The 24327-nt window shown below is 44.6% G+C and overlaps 1 protein-coding gene across 4 annotated transcripts in view; it reads right to left on the reverse strand.

Moving 5' to 3' along the window:
- Nucleotides 1-5173: 5173 nt before the first annotated feature.
- UVRAG (UV radiation resistance associated) overlaps nt 5174-24327 on the reverse strand; it is a 298734-nt gene continuing 279580 nt past the window's right edge. For 3 of the 4 annotated variants that reach the window (XR_011440678.1, XM_001917231.6, XM_023645688.2), the window contains one exon: nt 5174-7074. Coding sequence is in view for 3 of the 4 variants with exons in the window: in XM_001917231.6 (XP_001917266.2) it covers nt 6372-7074 (703 nt within the window). In the remaining variant the exon portion in view is untranslated. Of the gene's footprint in view, nt 7075-10998; nt 11839-24327 lie in introns of those variants that run through there. The other variant, XM_070273274.1, reaches the window with a different exon arrangement.

The following is a 24327-nucleotide window of genomic DNA, read 5'->3' on the forward strand; positions in this document are numbered from 1 at the left end:
GGTACCATCCTCGGCATCACATAAGGGATCGGGTTGGGACAGGAAAACACTGCCCATGTTTGAGTGGTCCCTGCATCACCAGGGAGAGAAAGCAGGCGCCCCAGTGCAGATGCGTGCGGGGCCGGGCAGCAGAGGCTCAGCGCCCGCCTTGCTTCCCAGCTGGGGGTGGCTCATCACCACTCGGGATGTTTCCTGAGAATCTGTGATAAACGTGCACCTCTTCTTACTGTTTACAAAACCCAGCTCCACAGTCTCCTTTGATCTCAGACAGTTCTGCCTCCAAAGGTCACGAATGAGTTTTGATGCTGACTCTGGGCATGCTGGGCCTTCGCAGGACTCCCAGGGCACCAGGAGACAGACCCAGGCTTGAGGAGCAGAAGCCTTGGATCTCTGTTCTGCCTCAATCTCCCACTCCACCCACTCCATGAGCAACTACTGTGCACCACTAAGGCTGGGGGGGAGGGGGCGGCAGAGGCGTCAAGGCGACCGGCAGGCTTCTGGAGCAAAGGGCCTGGCCTCAAGGTCAGCAAGCTCCAGAGACCCCTGTTGCATGAGGAAACGTCACATACCACCGTACGGTAAGGTAGCTCCGGGGTCTCCTCACATCGCAGCAACAAAGTGTGGCTGAGTTCCCGACCCAAAGAGCAAGGAATTTGTGGAAACACAGTGACACTGGTTTCTTCAAGGAGTAAGGTGTTCCCTGTGAGAGAATTTTTAAAAGAAGGTTTTTCAAGTAAATTTTCGAGGGGACAAGTTTATTCCTCAAAGCATCAAAACTTATTCCAACCATTTTGAATAATATACTACCTTAAAATATTTTATGCGTTTTCCGATTGAACTGAAATTAATTGATCCTTTTTCTGATGACCGAGGGCCATGCTTAGGAAAGTAAAAGTCACACTCAAGCTGAATCTTTTAAGCTGGCTCTTTTATTAATTTCTGTGAAGTATTTTACAAACCCTTGTGTCAAGGCTCTTGAGTAGATGGTGGGGGTGGGAGGGTGGGTAGCTGTTCCGCTCTGTACAAAACCCAGGCTGTCATCAAACGGCTTAGCCCTACGTTTCACGACAGGTACAGCGCGACAGGTGAGACTCCTCTCGTTGCCTGCCACGCTCTGGGCCCCTAGGCAATCCGACAGCTTTTGAAAAAGGAATACAAATTTGCTCCTAGGACAAAAGCAGTCTCTGTCCAGGCCCAAGGGGAGACCTGAGCAAGGGGCTGACTCCACTTTTCGGAGGAACACGTGGGAGAAGTCCAGCACCGGTGAGCGGCAGGCTGGGATCTGAAACGCCCCTGACCGGCTCTCTGTGGGGCTGACAGGCCCAGACTGCTTCCTTCCTGGTGCTCTGTATGCTTCTCAGAGTCAGGAGATCCATCATTTCTGCCCATTCCCACCCTCCCCTCCTTTCTAATTTGCTGCTTCTAACTTAATGGACACTGACGGAAGCTCCTTAGAATTGTGTTTTGTACAAAACCCAAAGGAGCCGAGCCTGCCACTCTGCCCCTTGTGGTCCTGTGCCTGGGCTGGCCCGGCCCATGCTATTTCACCAACAGGCTCTCTCCTTCCTTTTTATCTAGACTCACGACCGTTCTTTTTCTGGATTTCTGATACTGCCGCCCTCTGAAAAGTCTGATTATTTTATAGACATTTATTTTTTATTCATTTAAAATCCACAAGGCTGAGCTGTCTACCTACAAAACTGTAATTAGATGTGCTAGGAGAAAGAAAAAAAAGAAAAAGCTTCTATCTACTTTGAGCAAAATTAAGAGCTCTGGGCACCAATTCAGCATTTCAGTGAGGCAGCCAGGAGCTGTGTTAGAATATTTATGGATGAGGGGGCCTAAGGAAGCTCATCTGCCAGGCGCTAAGAAACATGGAAATTAAGCTAATTAGGCTTACAGGCCATGTCTCAACACTGCGTCCACGCCACCCACCAAAACACTTCCAAACACCTGACATTTGTTTAGAGCTTAGGTTTTCAAAAGAACCATTTCAGCCCTGACACCTCCTCGGTGTGTAGAGAACGAGTGTGTGTGTTCCAGTGGTCCCACCAAAGCCTGACACTCGTGATGCAAGAAAAGCCTGTTGAATGACGAACTCCTCCCTGCGTGCACGGTGCTTTGTAAAGATCACTGAGTGATCTTTACCTAAAAATACGTAAAGATCCACAGACTTATTTCTCTGACACTGGATCCATCCTGGGAGTGGATGGATGTTATCCTCATTTCACAGATGAGCCAGATTCAGAGATGAGGCGGCTGTGCCGAAGCACTGGAACAGGGAAGGGTGATAACAGGTCTCTGGGGGGCCTCTCCGTCACTAGGCCACGGCCACCCACAGGACAAAAGGGAGCCAACGCTGATGGTGCGGGCCCCATCCAGACAGGATGGCAAGGGCAGAATTCTCTCCAATTTTTTTACAGATTAAAAAAATGGGGGTCCTGGGGACCGGCCTGGTGGCACAGTGGTTAAGCGTGCACGTTCTGCTGTGGCGGCCTGGGGTTCACCCGTTCAGATCCTGGGTGCGGACATGGCACTGCTTGGCACGCCACGCTGTGGTAGGCGTCCCATATATAAAGTAGAGAAAGATGAGCACAGATGTTAGCTCAGGGCCAGTCTTTCTCAGCAAAAAGAGGAGGATTGGCAGCAGATGGTAGCTCAGGGCTCATCCTCCTCAAAAAAAAAAAAAAGCGGGGTCCTTAAAAGTTCAATGACTTGACCAGAGTCACAGCTTCAAAGTAGCTGAGTCGGGGCATTGAGTTAAGCTTTTAAAGAACAGACGCTGGCTGCACACACTTTGTACCACAGGGTAAAAACCCAGTTCATTATTCACTATTTACCCTGAAAACATTAGGGACACAAGGATGCGTCTCTTTTCCAGACACAGATTTCTTTTTCTAAACAAAAATGCACAGATTAAACAGACCCAAGCAAGCATCGTTACAGTCCAGCCTCAACTTGGCTGCTAGTCGTTCTCTTCCCGTGGCACCTTAAGTCCTTCCCCATTGGCCCACACTTCAACTTCTCCTCCCATCTTTCTTCACATCCATTCAGGCTCTAAGCACAGCAAACTCCTTGCTGTTTTGCAAACACACCTGAGGCCCTGCCTGGCCTCTGCACCTTTGCCCATGCAGTTCTCTCCGTCTGTGAAGTGAAATCTCATGCATCTTTCATCTGTATTACTTCCATGAACGTTTCCAGATCGTCGAGTCAGAGGAGCCTTCTCCGCATTCCCTAGCATGATGCATCTCTCCATCATAGCACTTATCGCACTGAACTGTGAGTGTTAATACATAACCCTCCCCTCCCCCCGCTAGAGAATGTGGCAGAGGTTGAGGCTTATTAATTCTGTGTTAACTTTACTTGGCCCAGTCCCTGGCAGAGAGAGGGAAAGAGAGAGAGTGCGCTAGCTCAGCAAAAGCAGAATGTTTGAGAACTGTTTGAGGCGGACTGTTTGAGAACAAGGATTTCACAGTTCACTCAGCTTCCACACAAAATTTAAAACAATGAAGAAGACAGGACGCAAGCAGAGCAGGGAAATAACGTACACTTTTACTCTCAAAATAAATACTAATCAATTTTATTTTATAAATACAGATGCTGAGTTTTCTTCCAATGACCAACAGAGCAGTTCCACATGCCATTTATTATTGGTGGTGGTTTAAAAAATTATTTAAATAACCGGTTAGGTCAGGATAAATGGGCACCCTTAGAATTGCTAAAAAAAATATAGCTGGATACAATCTTCCAAAACTAATATTCTGAGGTGGAAAAAAATCTCTGGAATTTCTAAAGTGGGTAAGGGGAAGTGGAGAGAGAAAATACAATCAAATATTCATTTGATACTATTTGCCGGCTACTATAAGCGTCTCACCTACATGAAAACTGAAAGGGCTCTTAGCAGTTTGGAAACGGAGTAGTGAGTTTTCATTTCAACTGATACCCTCAAACCAAATTTTATTTTTTTTTAGTGATTTACAACACTAATTAAAAAGATCAGTAGGAAATAACAACTCATCCCATATTTGGCGGTGGCCACTTTAAACAGAGGCAAACCGATTCTGCAGCATTGGAAAATGCTGGACAGGTTACTCCTGGCAATACTGTAGGTTCCAGCCAGGTCATGGCAGAAGATGCAGACATCAGACTCAAATGAAGACACAAAACCCCAACTAAACAAACCCAATAACATCATTGGACACAGTGTGGACCAAGGAAACGTGTAGGTAACTATTGATCAGTTCTGAGCAATCTAATCACATTCAACGACAGGGCTCCACACTGTGGGGGTGAAGAGCCATGAAGCCCAGAATCAGGGGGTCCACAAAGGAGACTGACAGATGGAAGCCCAGAGCTCCAGGCTCTATCCGGCTGTGTGAAACCTCAGATGGACACTGTAAGCACGGGTGCCCCGGCCCTGGTCCCTCTGGGTGGTGCCAGGAGCCAGGCTGGAGGGCCTGCAGCTGAGTGTACCTTGTCTGTGAGTTTGGCATGAGGTTCAAAGTCCACTCCCTACCTGGGGAAATCACAAAGCATGCGACTCACCACTCACCGTTCACTCTAACACAGTCCTTCAAAACCCTTTTTTTTTTTGGAGGGTAGATGTTACTTCATTGGAGGACCCCACACACCAGTCTGATGTACATCCAAGACCGTGTCTGTCTCCACCCTCTTTGACTCTAAAATGAATGACAGAACACTGCAAAGAAGCCACGACTCTACAGACAGCTTGTGCTCCAGTTTTGAAGCAGTCCTACCTCTTTCTGTGGCATGTATATGGATTTCTTCAGATCAAGTTAAAGCTTTTAATTGTTTGCAGGTTGGGTCTGTCATGCAATGATTCTGTGAGCTCTTTTTACACGGACAATAACAACAGGAACTATTCCGTTTCACAACGTAGTTATGAATTAAAATTGAGCCCAGGAGTGCTTGGCCAAAATATGAAAATGACTATGAAACCTATGAGTTAAGTTGTTATGTAGGACACATGCAGCTGCTACACCTGGGAAGGTGTTTGTGTTGCTGTACACAATACGTAAACGCAAATGACGTCCACGACATTAGCTGAGACACAGTCATGGTTTTGTCCAGGCTAGTCCTGTCATGATGTGACATACAGAGATGTAGCTTCAAGAGGAATTTCAAAGCTGGAAAAAAAAAAAATCAGGTCGAGTGAAGTAAACTCAATTTTTATTCTTCTATACAATACATGGATATATGGATAAATTTTCCTTAAAGAGCTTGCAACCCTGAGGCGATATCCTTGGGTATATAAAGTATAAAGCAACAGCAAATAAAATCTGAGCTCCAGGAATGACAATTGGACTTCAAAAACATAATTTACTATTTATGCAATTGCACACATACCAATAGTATTCTATGCCTCAGCTAGTCTTTAATCCAACTATCTCAACTGCCTTCCAGTTCGCGCACTGACAGTCTGACTCTCCACATATATTTCATCATATACAACGCCTTCCTTTCCAAAAGCAATTTAATAAATTAACATGGGATTTACATAGGGATTTTTGTTTGGTGAGTGCAATGCCTAGTCTCTGACTGCAGCATCTGCCCACAGAAAAACTTTGGTCCCCAGAGCGGGCTGGGAAGCCATCTGACTGCAGTAACCTTAGGGTCCTTGAGGGCTCCCCGGGATCCACCAGAGGGGAGGCTTTTCATATAATCCGAGGCTGCATCAAGGGGAGGGCCGACTAGAGGAGGGGCGGTCACGGATGCTGCATCCAGGACCCAGGGAATCTATGTCCTCAGTTTTCAGGATGCACAGCCACCCACTGTGAGGCTGGGGCACCAGCGGCGTCTACAGGTTGACTGCAGAGCCTGGGGGCGGGCGCAGGGGCAGATGGGCCTGGGTGTAAGGACACCATTGTGCTTCTTGTTCGCCAACCTAATGGCTGGCTAAAGATCCTTCCGTAAATGGTGGAAATCTTTTTCTGAATATTCATTTTTCCCAAAGTTTTATAAACTATGGTGAGGGCAAATGCTTATGAGAAACTAAAGGTGAGTTTATTATATTATTTATATATTATCATCTTCCCTCTGAGGATAACATAGAAGTGTAAATAAAAAAGCAGACAAGTACCTATAAGGTGACTCAAGCTAGAGAGTGACTTTTGCCTTAAAACAACTGTCAGGCCTGAAAAGCAAATCCCGTAAGCAAAGCCTAACTCTGTCTGGCCCACTGATACACAAGGATCCTGAGTCCCTTCTCGGTTCACAAAGTCTGTCTTTCTGAGGAATATCCTCCACTAATACGCATTTCATGTCATAATTATCACAAAGGGTAACCAGTGCAGCTTTAGCCTCCTTTTAGGCAGTGACCCCGTCCTGGTCCTGCAGCCCGTCTGCTCGCTTCACTTATCAGAGCTCCTGCGGGGCCGGCGGAAGCTGGAGACGTTTTCATTCAGTGCGTAGATCCTGCGCGAGAACTCTTCGAATTCTCCCAGCACCTGTTCGTCACACTCCACGGCCACGGCACTGTCCACTGGGATGCAGTTAAAGGCTTCAAGCTGGTCACCAGAGGTGAGCCCCGTGGCTTCCATCCCGATGATCTCTTCTGCCTGCTCCACAGCACAGCAGAGCTCAGCTTCGGAGACTGGGCGGAACTCACCCGGAAGCTGGACGCTGGAGGGGCCAGCCTGCTCGCTGGGCAGGAGGGTGCCATTTACTGTGGCTGGATGTCCAGAGAGGGCTTCTCCTTGCTCTTGGCTAGTGTTCACACTCTCATGGCCTCCATTTAAACTGTCCCCCAAGTCTACTCCCTTTTTCTTGTTTTCTTTGGAGAAGTCCAAGGAGGTATCCAGGGAGGAGGACAGAGACGCTGTCTTTCTCTCGGATTCTCCCACGGAGGGGACGGTGGTCACAGGCTGGGCTACCGCTGACTTGTAACTGGGAGGAGGGGTTCTGTACTGGAGTCTCTCATTCTCTGAGCTGGCCCGTTTTCGGTGTCCTTTGTCTGGTGAAGGGATCCCCCCAGAGAAGCCTACGTCTGCACCCCCAAACGTGGAGCTTTGCCTCTTTGGAACTGGGATTGCACTGGAGGTGTGGTGTCTGTCGCTAGAAGACAAACAAAAAGAGAAGTTACTTTCAACTTCAGAACTCAGCTTAAGCCTTCTGGATCCACAGAAAGGAAACAGCATATCTAGGTGTGATAATAAAAACTGGTAATAATCAATCTTAGTAGTAATTGTAGTGTCCAAAAGGAAGAAACAATATGAAGCATTCTGAGTTCAACTCTGGGAGCTTCCTTCAAGAAAGACATGAGACATACTGGAAAATATGCAGAGGAGAGTGCCCAGGGTAGCACGGGGGAGCGCAACCACGTCTGATGGGGAGAGCTGAAGTAACTGGAGAGACTGGATCTAGAAGAAAAATATATGAGGGACGTAGTCAACTCCACAATCTGAAGAGCTAACAATATTCCCACTCTTGTTCTTAATGTTCAACTCTCACCCTATCTTCATAAAGCAGGCGTCCTTCCTCATCTGTCAGAGAGGTTAAATGACTCGCCCATGATACTTCAGTGAGGCAGTGGTGAGGCCAGACTAAAACCCATACTTTTTTTTTTTTAATTGAGTTATTGATAGGTTACAATCTTGTGAAATTTCAGTTGTACATTAATGTTTGTCATTCGTGTTGTAGGTGCACCACTTCACCCTTTGTGCCCACCCCCCACCCCACCTTTCCCCTGTAAAACCCATCCTCTTGACTCCATCAATGGCTTTCCCAATACCCAAATGCTGATCGCTTTGTATCAGAGAACTGGCAGAGGACCAAGAATATGTATATATATAAAATATATTTAAAAAATATATTTTAATGAAAAATTAACTTAGGAAATGACTTCTTTATAAAGCTACTCTCACATGTTTTGCAATACCTAGTCTTCAGTGCCTTCTTTCGACCCTGAGTTACGACTCAGGAAGATACTCTGGGTCAGCAATAATAATCACTGTTTAGCTATACAAAGCATTCTAGTTTCTGAAGTAATTTCATATACATCATTTCACTGGGTCCTCATAAAAACTTTGTCCAAAAAGCAAGGTATACATTATTACTCTTAAATCTGAAATAATGAATAATAATTAGTGATTGGAAATAGAGTCTCCAGACCTGAAAATGGCGGCCATGCGATACACTGTGCTAGTTAGGCCAGCCCTGGAGCGCTGGTCACAGTTCTCCATGCTGTATCGGAGGAAGCTGGTCAGCTTAAGTACAACAGTGAACAGACCGGGCCAGAGACAGAGGGAGGTGCGCACACAAGACCCATCTGACTCGTGGCCTTCAGATGAGGAAACACACACAGAGAAGTGGCTGCAAAAGGGCAATTACCAGGCAGGAGCAGAAGCTGGGCTGGAAACTATACTCTCCCAACGAGAGCGGCTGCCCGCGCCAGGCCTCGGGGAGGGAACAGATGCAGGACAGGGCAGGCCCTGCCTCTGAGGAGCTTCCCGTCTTGCAAGAGAAAGACACCTATTAATTATTGAAATACTACATTTTCAAATTACAATTGTGATAAGTGCCCTGAAAAAAAGAAAGGATCCAGGATTCCTTCTACCTGTGTCCATAGCCACAAGTCTTTGAACCAGCTCCTGCTCCCCCTTCTCTCAGATTTTCTTCTGATGCTGGATTATCCTTGTGGTCTCAGACACTTAGGCAAGGGTTATTCTTTTTGAGAAAAGGCAACCACAAGGCTTCTAAGCCGGGGCCCATCAGACTCCCTTCCTCAGCTGTAAGTGTTGGTGCCAGGAGAAAATTCATAATTAGGGGTGGTCACTGGGCCGCATATAGAACTGGGCAAGTAGACCAGTAAATTACTGTTTTTAGTTTTCAAGAAAAACAAAACAAAATGGAGCAAAATCTGCTGGCCTTAATCTAGGTTTTCAGCTAATATGTTGTCAAAACTTGCAGTAATTGGGTAAGCAACACATTTTTGCAAACCTTGTTGTTTTCAATCTACCACTTGCTGACAGTGTCCCTCTCTAAATGATTTTGCAGGGGGCCTAGGTAATCAAAGCTAAACGGAGCATCAGCACCACCCACAGACAGTCCGCTCTAGGCAGACAGGCCACGCTTTCAGTTGCCACCCTAGCCCAGGTGGGGTGGGAAGCACCAGGTGACCCAGCCTGGAACACTGAAGGTGATACTGCTGGCACGCGACCAGAGGCCAGGGCCTTAACCACTCACGGCTATGAAGGGTGACTGATGTGACCCACTCCTTGCCACCACCCCACCCAACTGTGTCCCCTGGGCATCCTGTCTGCTTCTCTGCTGGGCTCCAGGTGGGTGGATAAAGGGCAGTGCATGAGAGCAGGCCAGGGTACAACAGCAGTGCTCATGACAAAAGGGGGAAAGGGTTGTGTAGCCCGTTTTGATTCTGATCCCCCTGAAAGCTGTCCTCAGTTTTGCACAACAGAAAAGTAATAAAGTGTGGTGGCGTCCCTCCCCTAAAAACACAAGGGGAAGGGAACTACCATTGTCTTGCACATCAGTAATGTTGAACTCACATCCACCCTGTGAGAAAGGTAGGCAGGCAGGTGGGTTATGTGGTTTGTTCAAGGTTGCAGACCCCACAACTGAACTAGATCCCGTCTGACTCCAGAGCCCATGCATCTGTTGTATCTCACATGGGAAACTCATACTCAAATTGAATTCACATTTGCGAAGTGCCAATGACATGCCAGGCATCAAGCTACAAGCCATTCTACGTGCCTGCTCATTTAACCTGCCTAAGCTCTATCTAAGCTCTAAGGTGTCACTCTTATTTTAATGGGTGGATTCTAAGGCTTTGAGAGGTAAAGATATCTTGATTTTGTGATATTCCTCTCCAGTTTCCTTGGACTTTTATGAGAATCCATGTAACGACAGTTTCAGATACAATTTGGAAAACCCAAATAACAGCAAAGCGTTCCCTTTTAAGAACAGTAAGAAAATGAGTTATTCTGAATAGACAATAAAGAAGTCTACATATCTAAAGTTTACCCTAGAATCACATTTTGTCTTTTTTTCCATTTTTAGCCATGTGCAATGAAATCTTCCCAAAAAATTTTATTGAAGCCCTTCTTATAATCTTAAAAGAGTACAATCTTATAATCAGAAAATGTATTTCCTTGATAACCATGGGCCAACAATGTGAAGAGTACTACTAAACTATGGCACAGGGAAGAGACGACAGGACCTCCAGCGGCGTGCTTCCAGGACCTGAGCGTGAGGCGAGGCTCTTCAGCGTGCCCGGACGCTTTCTGTGCCTCCCTCACGGTCACGCTGGCAGGGCCGCTGTGCCGTGCTCTTGCCCGTGGGGGCCTCTCTGTTTAATGTTTGCTTCCAATTTGCTGTGTTCCTGCAGAGTAGATGTCTTGAGAATTGTGTGCAAAGTGAGAGTAAACAGGATTTGAGGGACGGGCAGCAGATGTCCTGGGCATAATATGCTACATTACATGAGTTTTGTAACATTAGTTTTGGCTGCTCAAAATTAGTTTTTTTATTACTTCCAGGATCTCAGCAATGTTCCAGAGTTTTAAGATAGCTGAGCTCTAAACAGCTGAAGTGTCGAATGATTACATCAAAATATATACAAACACATGCATTTTTAATTATTATAATAATTTATACTCCCTGGAAAACTCAAAAAATATAAACCATGTAAAAAAAAATAAAGATCACTCACAAGTCTGTTATCCAGCAAATAATCACTATTAATTCTGAATATTTTCCTTTCAGACTTTGATTTTATGTATACGTGTTTAATTAAAAAAAACCCCTCAAACTTAAAAGTTGTGTTTGTGGTATATATATATATACAATTCTGTATCCTGCTCTTGGATGTTATTAAAACCTCTTGGTAAACAATTCTAAACGGCTGCTCCACTGAATGGAATATTATAATTTACTTAATCATTCCCTTTGTTTTGTAGATTTAGGATATTTCCAAAATCTTACTGCTTGAGCACCTCTGTATGAAATCATAATGCACAGATTTTTAATAAAACAATTTTTATTTCATATTTAATAGGTTTCCAGAAGGAACTTTCATTAATAAGCTAAATTCTTGAAACAAAGAAAGGAGCATTTACTTCTACTATTGCCTAAAAAGAGAAAGGCAGCAACTGAAAAGGCAAATAATAGATCAAAAACAAACGCTCGGAAGGTTTCAAGATTCCTTTTGTCTGATTATGGTCTGGCTTCATGATTATTTCATCTAGATGGAAGAAGAGGTTGAAGTGCTTAGATTTATTAATCATACGACCAATTTTGTTTTTTTTTTTTTTTAAGATTTTATTTTTTCCTTTTTCTCCCCAAAGCCCCCCGGTACATAGTTGTGTATTCTTCGTTGTGGGTTCTTCTAGTTGTGGCATGTGGGACGCTGCCTCAGCGTGGTCTGATGAGCAGTGCCATGTCCGCGCCCAGGATTCGAACTAACGAAACACTGGGCCGCCTGCAGCGGAGCACGCGAACTTAACCACTCGGCCACGGGGCCAGCCCCCATACGACCAATTTTTAAAGGCTGCTGACAATTTATTTATCAAATGAAATCAGTACATGATAAGTGGTGATGAACAACTTAGAGGGGATTTCCACTCTTCGGAACCCCCACAGTGACTGGTGCTCCAGAGAGGGGAGGAGCGGCAGGAGGCGCGGGCGCTTTTCGGTACCCTCCGCTCCCAAGGGTCCCTATGCATTCTAGGCGCTAGATCTGGGGGCGCAGAGCCCGAGGTTTAAGCGATGGGACGGAGTCCCCAGGTCACTGCACTCGTTCTCCGCGTCAGCCATTTGCCCCAAGCGGATGTCTCTCCCAGCTTGGCTTAGGTTCAAATTGGAAACCTGGAAACATGACATCTGGGGTTTAATGTTGAAATTAAAAGGAGTTTATTTAAAAACAACCCAAAGATAGAGTAATTGCAAACTCACTAGGCCACAGTTTAGTGAAACACGGCAAAGGCTGCTGAATAACTGAACCACTCTGGGGACTGTTAAATTACTTAATACATTTTTTTGCTACAAGTAAGAAAGGATATCCTAGGGTCACAAACAATAGCATGATGAGGGAGAAGCCAAGCAGTCGGGAGTTTAGAGGTCAAGGAGGACAGCCTGGTTTCCATTTGGCCTCTTTGGATCAAGTCTTCTCTGATCTCCCTAAATTAAGGTGATTAATTTCGTTGTAATTTGTGAGTGCTTCTGTATTACAGTCCGTTACCTTTGGTTATCTCTTCAGCTCTATCTGAGATAGTGGTGGTGATGAGAAAGGATGCTGAAGACCTAGATTCTACTCCCAGCTCTGCCAACATGACCCTGTCTGTCTGGAGTTAGAATTTCAGGTTGAACTCAGCACTTATTAGTTATGTGACTGTAGGCAGGCACTTATCTTCTGTTTGCTCCAGTATTCTCCTCCATAAAATAGACAACTGGACTGTGGTAAGGATTAAATAAGATAATGTACTTCAAATCCTTGGCAGAACAGTGGCATGGACACTGATGGCAGTAGTAGCTGTAATTGTGGTTGCTGTCACTATTATTAGTTTCCATGGGCTTCAGCTTCCAAAAGTATGATCCTCACTTTACAGAAGGGGTCACTGAGGCTCAAAGACATTAACGTCTTGGGTGGGAACACAAGATCTGAGGCAGCAGAAGAAACAACAGTCTAGACCTCCTGCCTCCTGATGCTTTCCCCGGACAGAACACTGTCTAAAGCGGGAACACCCCCAGCCACCCCCAGCTCCACTTCCGCATAGCAGGGAGCTAGCTGAAAGAAGCAGATAAAGAATTAAGAAAAGTGTAAAAGAGTTTTGGAGAAGAAGTGCTAAATCAATCAAAAGATGCATTCTGCCCAATGTGAAACATCAACTCTAGTTTATTTTCTTTTTGCTTGAGAATATGGGGTGGGGAAGGCTTTGAATAAAGTAGAAATGCTCAAACTGCCCCTCTTTATATGATCTACCAAATACTTGGGGACTAGAAGAACTTCCCAGAATCCTTTGAGGTGTATTCCAACTGTCCCTAAACCCTGGACATATCATTTTTCTGTATGAATTTAGCTTCATGGGGAGAAAGTTTTCCTAAGAGGGAGAATTTCTGTTTCCCTAACCTAAATGAGGAGGACCGTGTTCAGAGTTTTTATAACCATTGTACAAATACCCTGCCATGAAGCCGACCTGGGAGACAGTTCATTCCAATCCACCATCCTCGCCCCCAACACTTTCCCTTCCCCTCTTCCTCTTTCTGTTGGTTTTATTGCCTGAAGCTATAGCCTCCTTTTACAGAAAAGGAACTGGGAGAGAGAAAACAAGATAAGAACGCACTGGTCCCACATATGACATTCCAGACCTCCACAGGTAGCTCCGCCGTCATAAAATATGGGCGACTGCTGAAGCACTTCACTGCTCGGAACCTGCTTCCTCTTCTGTGGAATGGGTATACCTCCCTGACAGTTGTTGCAATAGGGAGTAAATGAGATATACACGTAAAATTCTTGGTATAATGAGTAGGTACTCTATAAATTATTAATAATAATAAATCAGGAGCTGGCCCTGTGCCGAGTGGTGGGTTCACACACTCCGCTTCGGTGGCCCAGGGTTTTGTCGGTTTGAATCCTGGGTGCAGACATGGCACCGCTCATCAGGCCATGCTGAGGCGGTGTCCCACATGGCACAGCCAGAGGGACTCACGACTGGAATATACAACTATGTACCAGGGGGCTTTGGGGAGAAAAAGGAAAAATAAAATCTTAAAAAAATAAAAAAAGAAAACAATAGCAACTAACATTTATGAAGTACTGTGGAGTAAGTACTCTTAACAGCTTTACATACGGTCTCATTTAATCCTCACATCTCTATTAAGTGTATTATGAACACTGTCCTCATTTTACAGATGAAGAAACTGAGGCACAGAGGTTAGGTAATATCCTCATTGTCACAAAGCAACTAACAGTGATTTAACAAAGGCAGTCTGACCACATAAATGTTAGTTCCCTTCTCTCACAATCCCTAGGACTTGCCACCAAAACTACTACGTTTGATCTCTCCTTCCATCTGAGGGAGGAGTGAGAAGCAGAAGAATAATTTTTAGGTCAAGGGCTTGGTATCCTTTCCTTCTCTTGTCTTCTTGCCTACATTACGTTTGTGTGGCCTTTTTGATTTCCTAGGACTTACGCTGTTACAGGAATGCTGATGCATTCTAAGCATCAATTACGACCAGAAATACATTCTGCCATGAAATGATATAAATGTGGAGACTTAGGGAAAAGTGAAATAAAAGAAAAATGTAAAGATTTACCATATCAACACAGTTCTTGAAGCTGGGGTGAATTTTCAGCTGTTTGAAAAGATTTTTTCCTATTCTTTTTCAGATTCACTTGTGCTTGTTTTATCTGTCTACGACCAGGTCTCACTCTGTAAAGTATTAGAAAAGGGTACAGTTCACAGTCTCAAGTATGTGTCTCTCCCTCCTACAGAATGTTTCCTCCGAGGAACATTACTAGATCACAGCTGGTCAAAAAGCTAAATCTTGATTGTCTGGATCTCGGCCAAAATCTACAGCTATAACTCCGTGGAATAAGAATACTTAAAAAGAAAAAAACCCCAAACTTTCAAACAACATTTGATCTTCTTCTTTCTCCCCGTCGCAGCGAGCTGTGACCTCATGGCAGTGAGACCCTCCATGGAGGTGTTTGAGTTGGTCTGTGGCCATGAGAAATGTTTGAAGCTCCAGGTACAGCTCTGCGCCAATATCATGTCAACTGTGCTAAAAAGCAATAATAGTTTCTCACCTTCTTAAAGATTACTGCTTAAATAATGCACAGCAACGACAGGGCTGCACAGAGTGCCAAAAGCAGGTTGCCAAGGCGAAGCTGAGGTAGAATTACGTCTTTTGGCAGCTAAGAAATTATGACATAAAGTTAGTTTTTTCAAAAAAACAACCCCCATAAATTAGGCTACTATTCTTTTTCAAAATCCACAAAGGTTGGGATTTATCTTTTTCCTCTCTCTCTCTCTCTCTCTGATCAAGCAGGAGTACAGAGCCTCCTTTTGGGAAAGCCAAATTTAACAGCTAGGTTTTATCTCCCAGGAGGAAGCTGGGGGTTAACAGTTTAAGCATGCCGGCTCCGGGCCACAGCGAGCAGTCTGAAGGCCTCTCACCATTACCTGATAAGTGAAAGTGCTTCATCTTTGCCTTGGACGTTAACAAAAACAAGAAACAAAATAAAAATAGAAACAATCTTAGGCCAAAAGCATAGGCTGAAATCTGTGCCAATGGTCACTTTTCCTCTGGGCTCAGCTCGGAAGGTTTCCTGCCAAAGTCTGACTAAATAAAAACAGAGTTTTAAAAGGTATAACTGAACAAGGGAGCCTTTACGTTTTATTTAAACTGAGTACTGATGGAAAGACGAATTTGTGAAAGAGAAAGTTCCACAGGCAGAGGATAAAACAAGCAGGCTGAAAAAATTCATTTCCCCAGGCTATGTGATGTGGAGGCCTGGCCATCAGACCTCCACGGCCCTGGGCAGCCGGGTCCAGCTTGGAAAAGACAGGTTCCCGCGCAGGCCAGTTGACAGGCGCTGAGGGGTGTCCACAGCCAAGAGCCCTTCGCAGGCCAGCTCGGTCTCAAGGCTGACCCAGGAGGGGTCAAGTCAGCCACTTTACCCACCAGCGTTCACTTTAAGAAATCAACATACAAATAATGTACTGAAATCTCAGTGAGGCAACAAACATCAGGAGGACGTAAAATGGTCGTAAAAACAGAAGGAGATGCCAGGGATGATGCCTGGGGACCCCTCGGAGAGTCTGGACAGCACTTGAGACAGGGGAGTCATAAAGTGCTTATGCAGAAGGCTAGGAAAAAACCCTCTACCTTCGCCAGGGAAACCAGAACAGCAACCACACAGAGCCCAGCCCCAGAAAGAACTCGACAGGGAAATTAAAACCCTGGTTAGAGCACACTTTCTGGATTTAAAGAGTAGCTTTGCAAAGAGAGCTAAAGGAAGCTTTGGACTCCAGAGGCTAACGACAGAATCTGTGAAGCTAATTCTTTGAAAGATGCTGCTCGGGCTGCACTGCCACCACATTTCTAATAAGCTCTGACATGAACCAAACCATGGGGAGTTAGCTGTTTGTTATTTTAAAGGAAAAATGGATAGCTCTGCCACCATTTCAGAGATGCTGGAGGCCTTCGGAAGAAGTGCCTGAAACCCAGCGAGCCGCCGTGCAGTCCCTGCTTAGTCAGAGACTGGGGGGCTCTGGGATAAGGTCTCGGGAGCCATACCTTTTGCAGTCCTCTTACTACTGAAAGAGGCACGGTATAAAGCTGTATGCATGCTAACAAACATATTAACCAAGGAAATGATTTACTCCCTTATTCGAATACACACTGAGTAAGTACCATGCACTAGGCACTGTGCCTAGACTCTGGGGCTATAACAATGATTGAAAAAAAAGCCACGGCTCCTGCTTTTGTGGAGCTTACACCACAGTGGTCTGAGAGGACAGACATTTGTCACAACATTTAAGATGAGTGTAAAGCGCAACCTCTGACACGTGCTATGCAGGAGTGTACAGGAACTAAGAAAGCTCGTAACGGAAGTGACCCAGAAAAGGCCAAGATTCAAAGGGCTAGGAGAATTCTTCACCAGGTGAAGAATAGTCTGCTGGATGGGAGCATCTTCCAGGCAAAAAGAACAGCAAATGCTAAGACCCTGTGTCAAGAAAGAGAACAGGGCGCCAGCCCAGTGGCGCAGCGGTTAAGTGCACACATTCCGCTTCTCGGAGGCCCAGGGTTCACCAGTTCGGATCCCGGGTGCAGACATAGCACCACTTGGCATGCCACGCTGTGGTAGGCGTCCCACATAGAAAGTAGAGGAAGATGGGCATGGATGTTAGCTCAGGGCCAGGCTTCCTCAGCAAAAAGAGGAAGACTGGCAGTAGTTAGCTCAGGGCTAATCTTCCTCAAAAAAAATGAGAGAGAGAACAATGTTTGAGGATCCAAAAGCTCACCAAGTGACGAGCAGCATGGCAGAAGAGAAAGCTGGAGAGGAAAGCAAGGTCTAGAGCAGGCAGAAGCCCATAGGCCAAGTGGAGAATTTTCCTCTTTATCTACGTCATTAAGTGTTTTAGGCTGGGTGTGTGTGTAGACATGTGGGGGTAGGGGAGAAAGAGAGAGATTAACTGATTGATTGATTTGGAAAGTGCATTCTGGCTAAAGTTGGAGAATAGAACGGAGGGGCCCAGAGTGGATGCCAAGGGACCACAGGCTGCGCAGTAGTATAGATGAGAGATGATGGAGGCTTGGACCAGAATGGAAATGTATAGATACAGACAAATGTTCATATTAGGGGAAATCAGCAGGGGTTGCTAAGGCTGGATACGGGGGTGAGAGGGAAAGGGAGGAACCAAGAATTATGCCTGGATTCCTGGCCAGTATAAAAGAAAGGATGGAGATTCCATGTGCTGAAAACAGAGTACTGGAAGACCACGAGGCTTACGGTGGTCGGAGTGGAAGACGGGAATAAAAAACCATGGGCACAAAGAACGTGCTGTGAAAACGTCCAGGAGGCAGTGTGAATACAGGTCTGATATTAGAAAAGAGATCCGGGCTGAACATTACACTTGTGCTTTATTTCAATGTGGCTGATAATTAAAATAATGGTTGTAGATAAGATCATGTCGGGATGAAGAGGAACATGAGAGAAAGGAGGGCCTAGGACTGAGCCTTAAGGAGGCTCCAGTTTTTTATGATGAGGAGGAGAAGAGGAACCCGCACGTGAGAAAAGAAGGAGCTGTGGAAAAGGAATGAAGACTAGGAGAGGGCTATAATAACAGGCTTCCTTTTCTGGAATCACAAGATGCTAAATGATCTCTCGTGTAAAACATTTTACTCTTAACATAGATGTAAGAGAGGCCATACTGAGTAAGAGTCCAAGAAGGGGCCCTAAAACTCTTCTGCCTAGGTTCAAATCTGAGCTTTCACTTGATGGCTGTGTCACCTTTTAAACTATTTTAACTTTTCTGTGCCTCAGTTTCCTCATTCGTAAGATAAGATAGGATAATGGGTCCTAATTCACAGGGTTGTTGTGAGGGTTAAATGAGTCAACTAAATATCATATTCAAAACGCTCTGGAAGAGTGCCTGGTTTGTAGTAACAGTCATTTGATATTAACTCTAATGACATTACTTATTATTATATATTGCTATCCACCAGCAGAAGAATTGTTGAACAAGCATCATATAAAACAATCTTTAACAGCTCCAAAGCTGAAACACAAGGTCGTATACCTAAATTGAGCTTAAACTCAAAGGTCACACTGAAGCAGCCAGTGCTCATTTCTAACGCGGCATACCCGTGTCAGCTTTTGACGGGCAAAGACCATCTCTACAGCGCTTCTGAAACCCAGGACAGTGCTTCAGATGGAGAAGGATGCTTATCTGCTGACACTTAGCATATGCTAAAGAAACCCTCCTGAAAAACACTGACTTCTTAGTACAGGATTTATAAGTGGCTTTTCTGCTAATTCCTTCCCTCCATTCATTTAAGTATGCCCATGTTCCGAAGCCCAACACCAGTCCTACCTCCTTCATTAGGCCTTTTTCAACCATGCCCACTTAAAGTGATCTCTCTGAAGGCTGAACAGCTACAACACTTGTAACTACACTGTCCAACTGATGCTTAATATGATCACTGGTATTTCAACACGTTTCGGTAGACGTTACTGAAACCTGCGTTCACTCCCTGGCAGTCCACTCGGCTCTGGGAATAACGAGGTGTACAAAATAAGGTTTCTATCATTAAGGAGTTGCCACTCTAGTAGAGAAGGCAGAGAGTTAACCAAGAACCAGAAGACCATGGTGCTTTGTATACAATATACATTTTGCCTCTTATAACGGAGAAGGGAGCCAGCAGTCATCTGGAGGACCCATCAGAGCAGGCTGTATGTGACTGGTGCCTTGAAGGGTGAGGGGAGTTAACCGGGCTGTGTGTGTCTGCAGGGGTGGAGTAGGAAACGAAGGCAAGGATATTTAAGACAATAAAACACAACACGCGCGCCACCCAACTGTGCAGCCAAGCCTTGTAAACGTTGCATGGGAAGGACTGGTCGTCTTCTGTTTCTTGAAATCCCCCCTTCGCTTTTCAATCCAAGGGAGTACAGAGCACACAGTAAATACTAACAATATATTTGTCTTATGAATAAATGGATTTAATTAGTTGTACTCAAAAGGAATAATTTAGTTTTTTCTTTTGGCGAGGTGTTGAAAAACATTCAGTTAATGTAAAAAAAGAATACTACAGGGTTACTTCTAACATGAAAGACGTCTTTAGAAAAATCTAAAGACAGAGTTAGAGTAAATCTAAATGATGAAATATTGTGCATCCATTAAAACGATGCGAAAAAGTCTTTAGCATCATTGATAAAAGGCTTAAGATGTGATATGCACAAAAGCAGTACATACAATTGCAAGGACTGTGCTGTCTAATACTGTAGCCACGAGCCACAGCTTCCTGAGTGCCTGCAATGTGGTTAGTTGGATCTGAGATGCACTGTAAGAGTAAAATACACACTGGATTTAGAAGGCTTAGTATGAAAAAAAGAAATATAAAATATTTTATTAATGTAAAAAATATGGATCACATGTTGACAAGGTATTATTTTATTGGGACTAAATAAAATATATTATTACAATTAATTAATCTATTCCCTTTATTTCTTTTCAACATGGCTGCCATGGCTGTAGGGTACTTGTCTCTTAAATTTACACCTGCAGCCCGGACTGTATTTCTATCGCATAGTGCTGGTAGAGAGGATGTCATCTCAGCTACGTAAGAAACACACAGAAAACTGAGTAAATTAAGGGTTTTTGTCTCCGGATTGTGGGGCTATTGTGCTCCCCTCTTCTGCATATTTTTACATCTTTCAAATTTTATTCATTGAGCACATATTATTCTATAATCAAAAGGAATGAACAGAAATAAAGAAGACACAACTAAAAACAAAGAAAAAAGGATCTCAAGTTAGTTCAAAGACCTGGTTGCTGGGGGTTGAGAAAGGGAGCCTGGGGACACCCAAACGACTCTGTGTCACTGACGGAGGGTTAGCGCACAAAGGATGCTGGCCAGCTGTTCTCCATCCTGACTGGAGACAGAAAAAAGCGGAAATGGGTGTTAACCGCAGGAGAGGGCCTGTAAGTTCAATATAGGGAAGAATTTCCTGAAGCGAGGGTGTTTAAACTCTGGAATGAGTTATGGAAGAAGCCTGGTGCCCCAAGGTCTTTTAAAATACAGCAGATACCCATATGCCTTGTGCGTTCCTGTCTAGAGGCAAGGAGAGGACTTGTCAAGGTTCCTTCTAAAATAGCTATCTTAGAGTAAATAACTCCAATAAAACTTTCTTTCTCATTTATTTTTGACCAGGCTTCACTTTTCATATTAAAGATGCCAGGCTGCAAGAGTGCTCTGAAAGGCAAGCCTGTCTGGTGCAGCTACCTTCAGCAGTCCTCTGAGACTTCAAAGACAATGTCATTTGATCTAAATTTAAAAACCAACATCAGCTAGAGAGCACGTTGAATTTTAAGTCCCTCGGGGATCACCTGCCAGAAACTAGTTCTGAATTCAGCACAAGCATGATGGAGGGAAGGAAAGAGGATAGATCTGCTTTTTAAAAGTGAGGTTTTTAAAAAATCTTAATGCTGGATGCTGCTTCATTTTCAAAGGCGAGTGGTTTGGCTTAAAAGCTGAACTACTATATTGTTACCCTCTGACTTTAAAGAAAGTAGACTGGCTTACTTGCTCTAGATTTTCATTATTCTCAGTTACTGAAAAAACCATTTTCTTAAAATATGCCAAAGTTCTTAGGTACTTCCTTCTTATTTATTTATTTAAAAAAGCTGTGGAGCTTGATTCTCTTTACTTATAAAAAACAATGGAAGACGAGATCAGAAATAGGTCAGCAGCAGCACTAGCTAGAGATTTTACGACTGAAGTGCGATGACTTCAGTTGCTTCTCCCACAGCCACACCATCAAACGCTAGAAGGAATCTGGAGAAGTATTCCCGCAAGCTGAAGAGTAGCCAAGGGTACTTCTCCTCGCTAAGGTCACTGAAACTGATGCAGTCACTATAAAAATGTCACACTGGGTCCTAAAACAACAAATAAACCAGTCCAAGGCTGGTGATCACTGTAGCAGAGCGTCCACTGAGGCGGGAGCTCAGGCTCCAAGTCCCACGTGACAGCAAGAGTGAACAATGCACTGGAATATCTGTGCAAGTCATGTTCTCCAAAAGATTTAGTTTGTCTTATCTACTAATTTAGATTATAAACCAAACAACTGTCAGCTAAGCAAAGGCAGGGCAGGTCTTACACTTCCGATTCTTCTTCCGTCTCTTTAGCAGTGCTGTCCGCAGAGGAGACAACGGATTGTTACACGCGTGAATAATACCTAACACTCCTTTGCTTAGTCCTTTTTAGTTTATAAACCACTCGGATAGACATTATCTCATTCGCACCATACAACTATACTTGAAAAACAGGGCTGGTGCTATTAACTTTATTTCTAAAAACTGATACTCAAAAACGATTTCTGAAAATTAAATGATGGCGCTGAAGCTGGAGCCCACATCTCACTGCCAAGTCCAGTGCTCCTCCCACTGCACCGCACTGCCTTGCATTAAGCCGCCAGAGAGCTTAAGCTTTATAGTCTGGAAAAATTAAACTTAGAACAAAAAATTCCATATATGCAGCAGGACAGATGGCTTTAAAATCTTGCTTTTATCACGTCTTACTCTGAATAAAGAATGTGAAATTTAAGGAAGACAAACACGACAGGGCAAACATGTTTTAGACCAACCTACCGGCTTCCTTTAGTTTTCTTGTTTCTTAACCAATGGAGTTGAAACATATAATCATTTTTGTTTCCTTTAGTCTTAAAGTCCTTAAACTCTTCACAAAGTCTCACGACTCTTAGCTTCCTAGTTCGCTGAGGGAGACGGTACGGGACGAGCAAGAGAGAAGGTTTTCACCAGAACTGTGGCCTCAATTTGGCGGCGTGTTTTTTCTGGTGCTCTGGATGGGACTTTGGTGGATTTCCCCGTGGAAGGGAACAGGTTTTAGAAACTCAGCAGCACAGAGGCGGGAGGGCTGGGGAAGGGGGAGAAGGGACAGAGTGACCACCGACTACTAAGGGGCAGCAGGGTACAGTAAAAAGAACGCGAGACTAGGAGCCAGAGAACCTGGGCTTCCGGTCCCAGTCCTACTGCTGATTACCACGAGATCTAGGCAAGTCACTTCGCATTCCTCAGCCTCGGTTTTCTCAAGTGTAAACAGTGATCACTATCCTTGCCCTGCTTCCCTCACAGGGCTGCTGCAAGCTTAAACAAAAACAGAAAGTTCTGCAAATAACAGACTTTCATTATGCACAACTTCCAAATGCAGGAGAGAGTCACCTCAGAAGGTAGGCACCAAAAAAGTAGGCAGACAGACAGACCTGTAGGGTACTTGTCTCTAAGACTTCAGAACAGTCTTTAAAGGATTTGGGGAAAGCGAGAGGGAGATGGCGAATATTTTACTGCATTAATGTGCAAGACAGCATGAGCCACTATTAGAGAAAACTGACCAAGAACCATATTCTATATCTATTTGTAAGGAGATGACTGTAGATTTTAAAGGAAAAACAAAACAGCTATAACAAAGAATGGATTTAATTTTTAAAACAGATATAACAACTATGACTCACTTGTCCATTCCATTTTTATACTAACAGCAACCATTTATTGACTACTATTATGTGCCAGGCAGTATGCTAGGTATTTACATATTTAACCCTTAGGCAACTCTATTGGGTAGGCACTATTATCGCCACTTTACTAAAGTCCCAGAGACAGTACGCAGTGGAGTTGCTATTCAAGCCCAGAGTCTTTATATGCTCTTTACAACTAGGCAACTGTTTCTTTAACCTATTTTGTCCCATACCCCGACCATCACATGTCCAAATCCCTCTTGTGTCCTAGGTCCACTCAAATGCTATCTCCTTAGTGAAGGCTTGTCCAATTCTCACCCACACCCCTCACACCAGGAAGTAAATGCCTTCCTCTCAACATTCCAAATAACTTCCTTTCTAATATTGTTTGTTCCTATTTCATTGCTTCAATTAGACTGACTATAAGCTCCTTGAATGCACTCAAAGAGCACAGTCCATGAATAGAACAGGACAGATGGCGTGCTCATTCACTCACGTGCTCATCACTTACCAAGCACCTGCTGCCCTAATGCCAGGCTGGGACCACAGGAGGAGTTAAGACACAGGCCCCAGCCTCAGGCTGCTCAAAAGCCTAGTGGGTGAGACGTGGTGGAAGAAGCGAATTCAAGCTACTGAGGGAGTATATGTTTATCCCCGTATCTGCCACTGTGCCTGCCGAGTGAATGAGGTAGGGTATGAGCTGGGTCCTAAAGTGAGAGCAACATCTGGGTAGGGCAGAGGCAAGGGCAGGCCATTCCAGGTAGTGGGAACTTGTCTGAGAAAAGCACTGAGTTCAGAAATGAGTGTGGTATGTCTGGGGGTCAGTTGAGAGGGGGCGAGAGAGAGGTGGAGAGACATAACCAAGGCACCGTCCCAGGACCTGCGTGCTGGGGCCCCAGCAGACGGCCCGCTCACAGCAGCCACAGCACGTCATCTCCTCAACGCAGTTCTACACTTAGCATCTTGCTGGCAGCTATCAAGTAGCAGCTTGCATGTACATTCTTCTCTGACCATAATTCAGCACTAGCATCAGCTGTGCATGTGCATGTCAACTTGAATCTTGGAGCACTTTGTAGTTAGTAGTAAAAGAAAGAAACATGGTATGTTTAAGTTGCATGCTGGTGGTTTTTAACCAAAATATTTAAGAGTACAACCTCTGAGCTGAAATTCTGCTTTTCAACATTGTGTTGCTTGGCAGTTGTGATGGAGTCAGTTACCCCAGGACGGGATAATGAGGACTTCTTTGGGACAGAGCTGGCATAAAGCACTGAGGGCTGTGCCCCACGTAACTGCTCATGGGGAAAAGGGGTTAGTTTCAGGATTAATCAGGTAAATGCTTTTGATATCAGATAAGAATTCTCTAATGTGAAAGGAAAAACCCCACTTCATTAAAGGAATTTCAATCACACTGTCTTGTCTTTAACAAACAAACCAAAACAAAACAAGCTGTCACAATGCTTTGAAGCTCACCACCAGGAGGAATTCAGTGACGGCACTGACCCTCAGCCAGTCTGAAATCCTCGACACCGAAAGAACATGCAGCAGTCCGCTTCCGCAGGGACCAATCTGTGGACGGCAACCACCACACAGAGAATGGA

The sequence above is a fragment of the Equus caballus genome, chromosome 7 (genome assembly GCF_041296265.1).
Source record: "Equus caballus isolate H_3958 breed thoroughbred chromosome 7, TB-T2T, whole genome shotgun sequence".
Taxonomy (NCBI): Eukaryota; Metazoa; Chordata; class Mammalia; order Perissodactyla; family Equidae; genus Equus; species Equus caballus.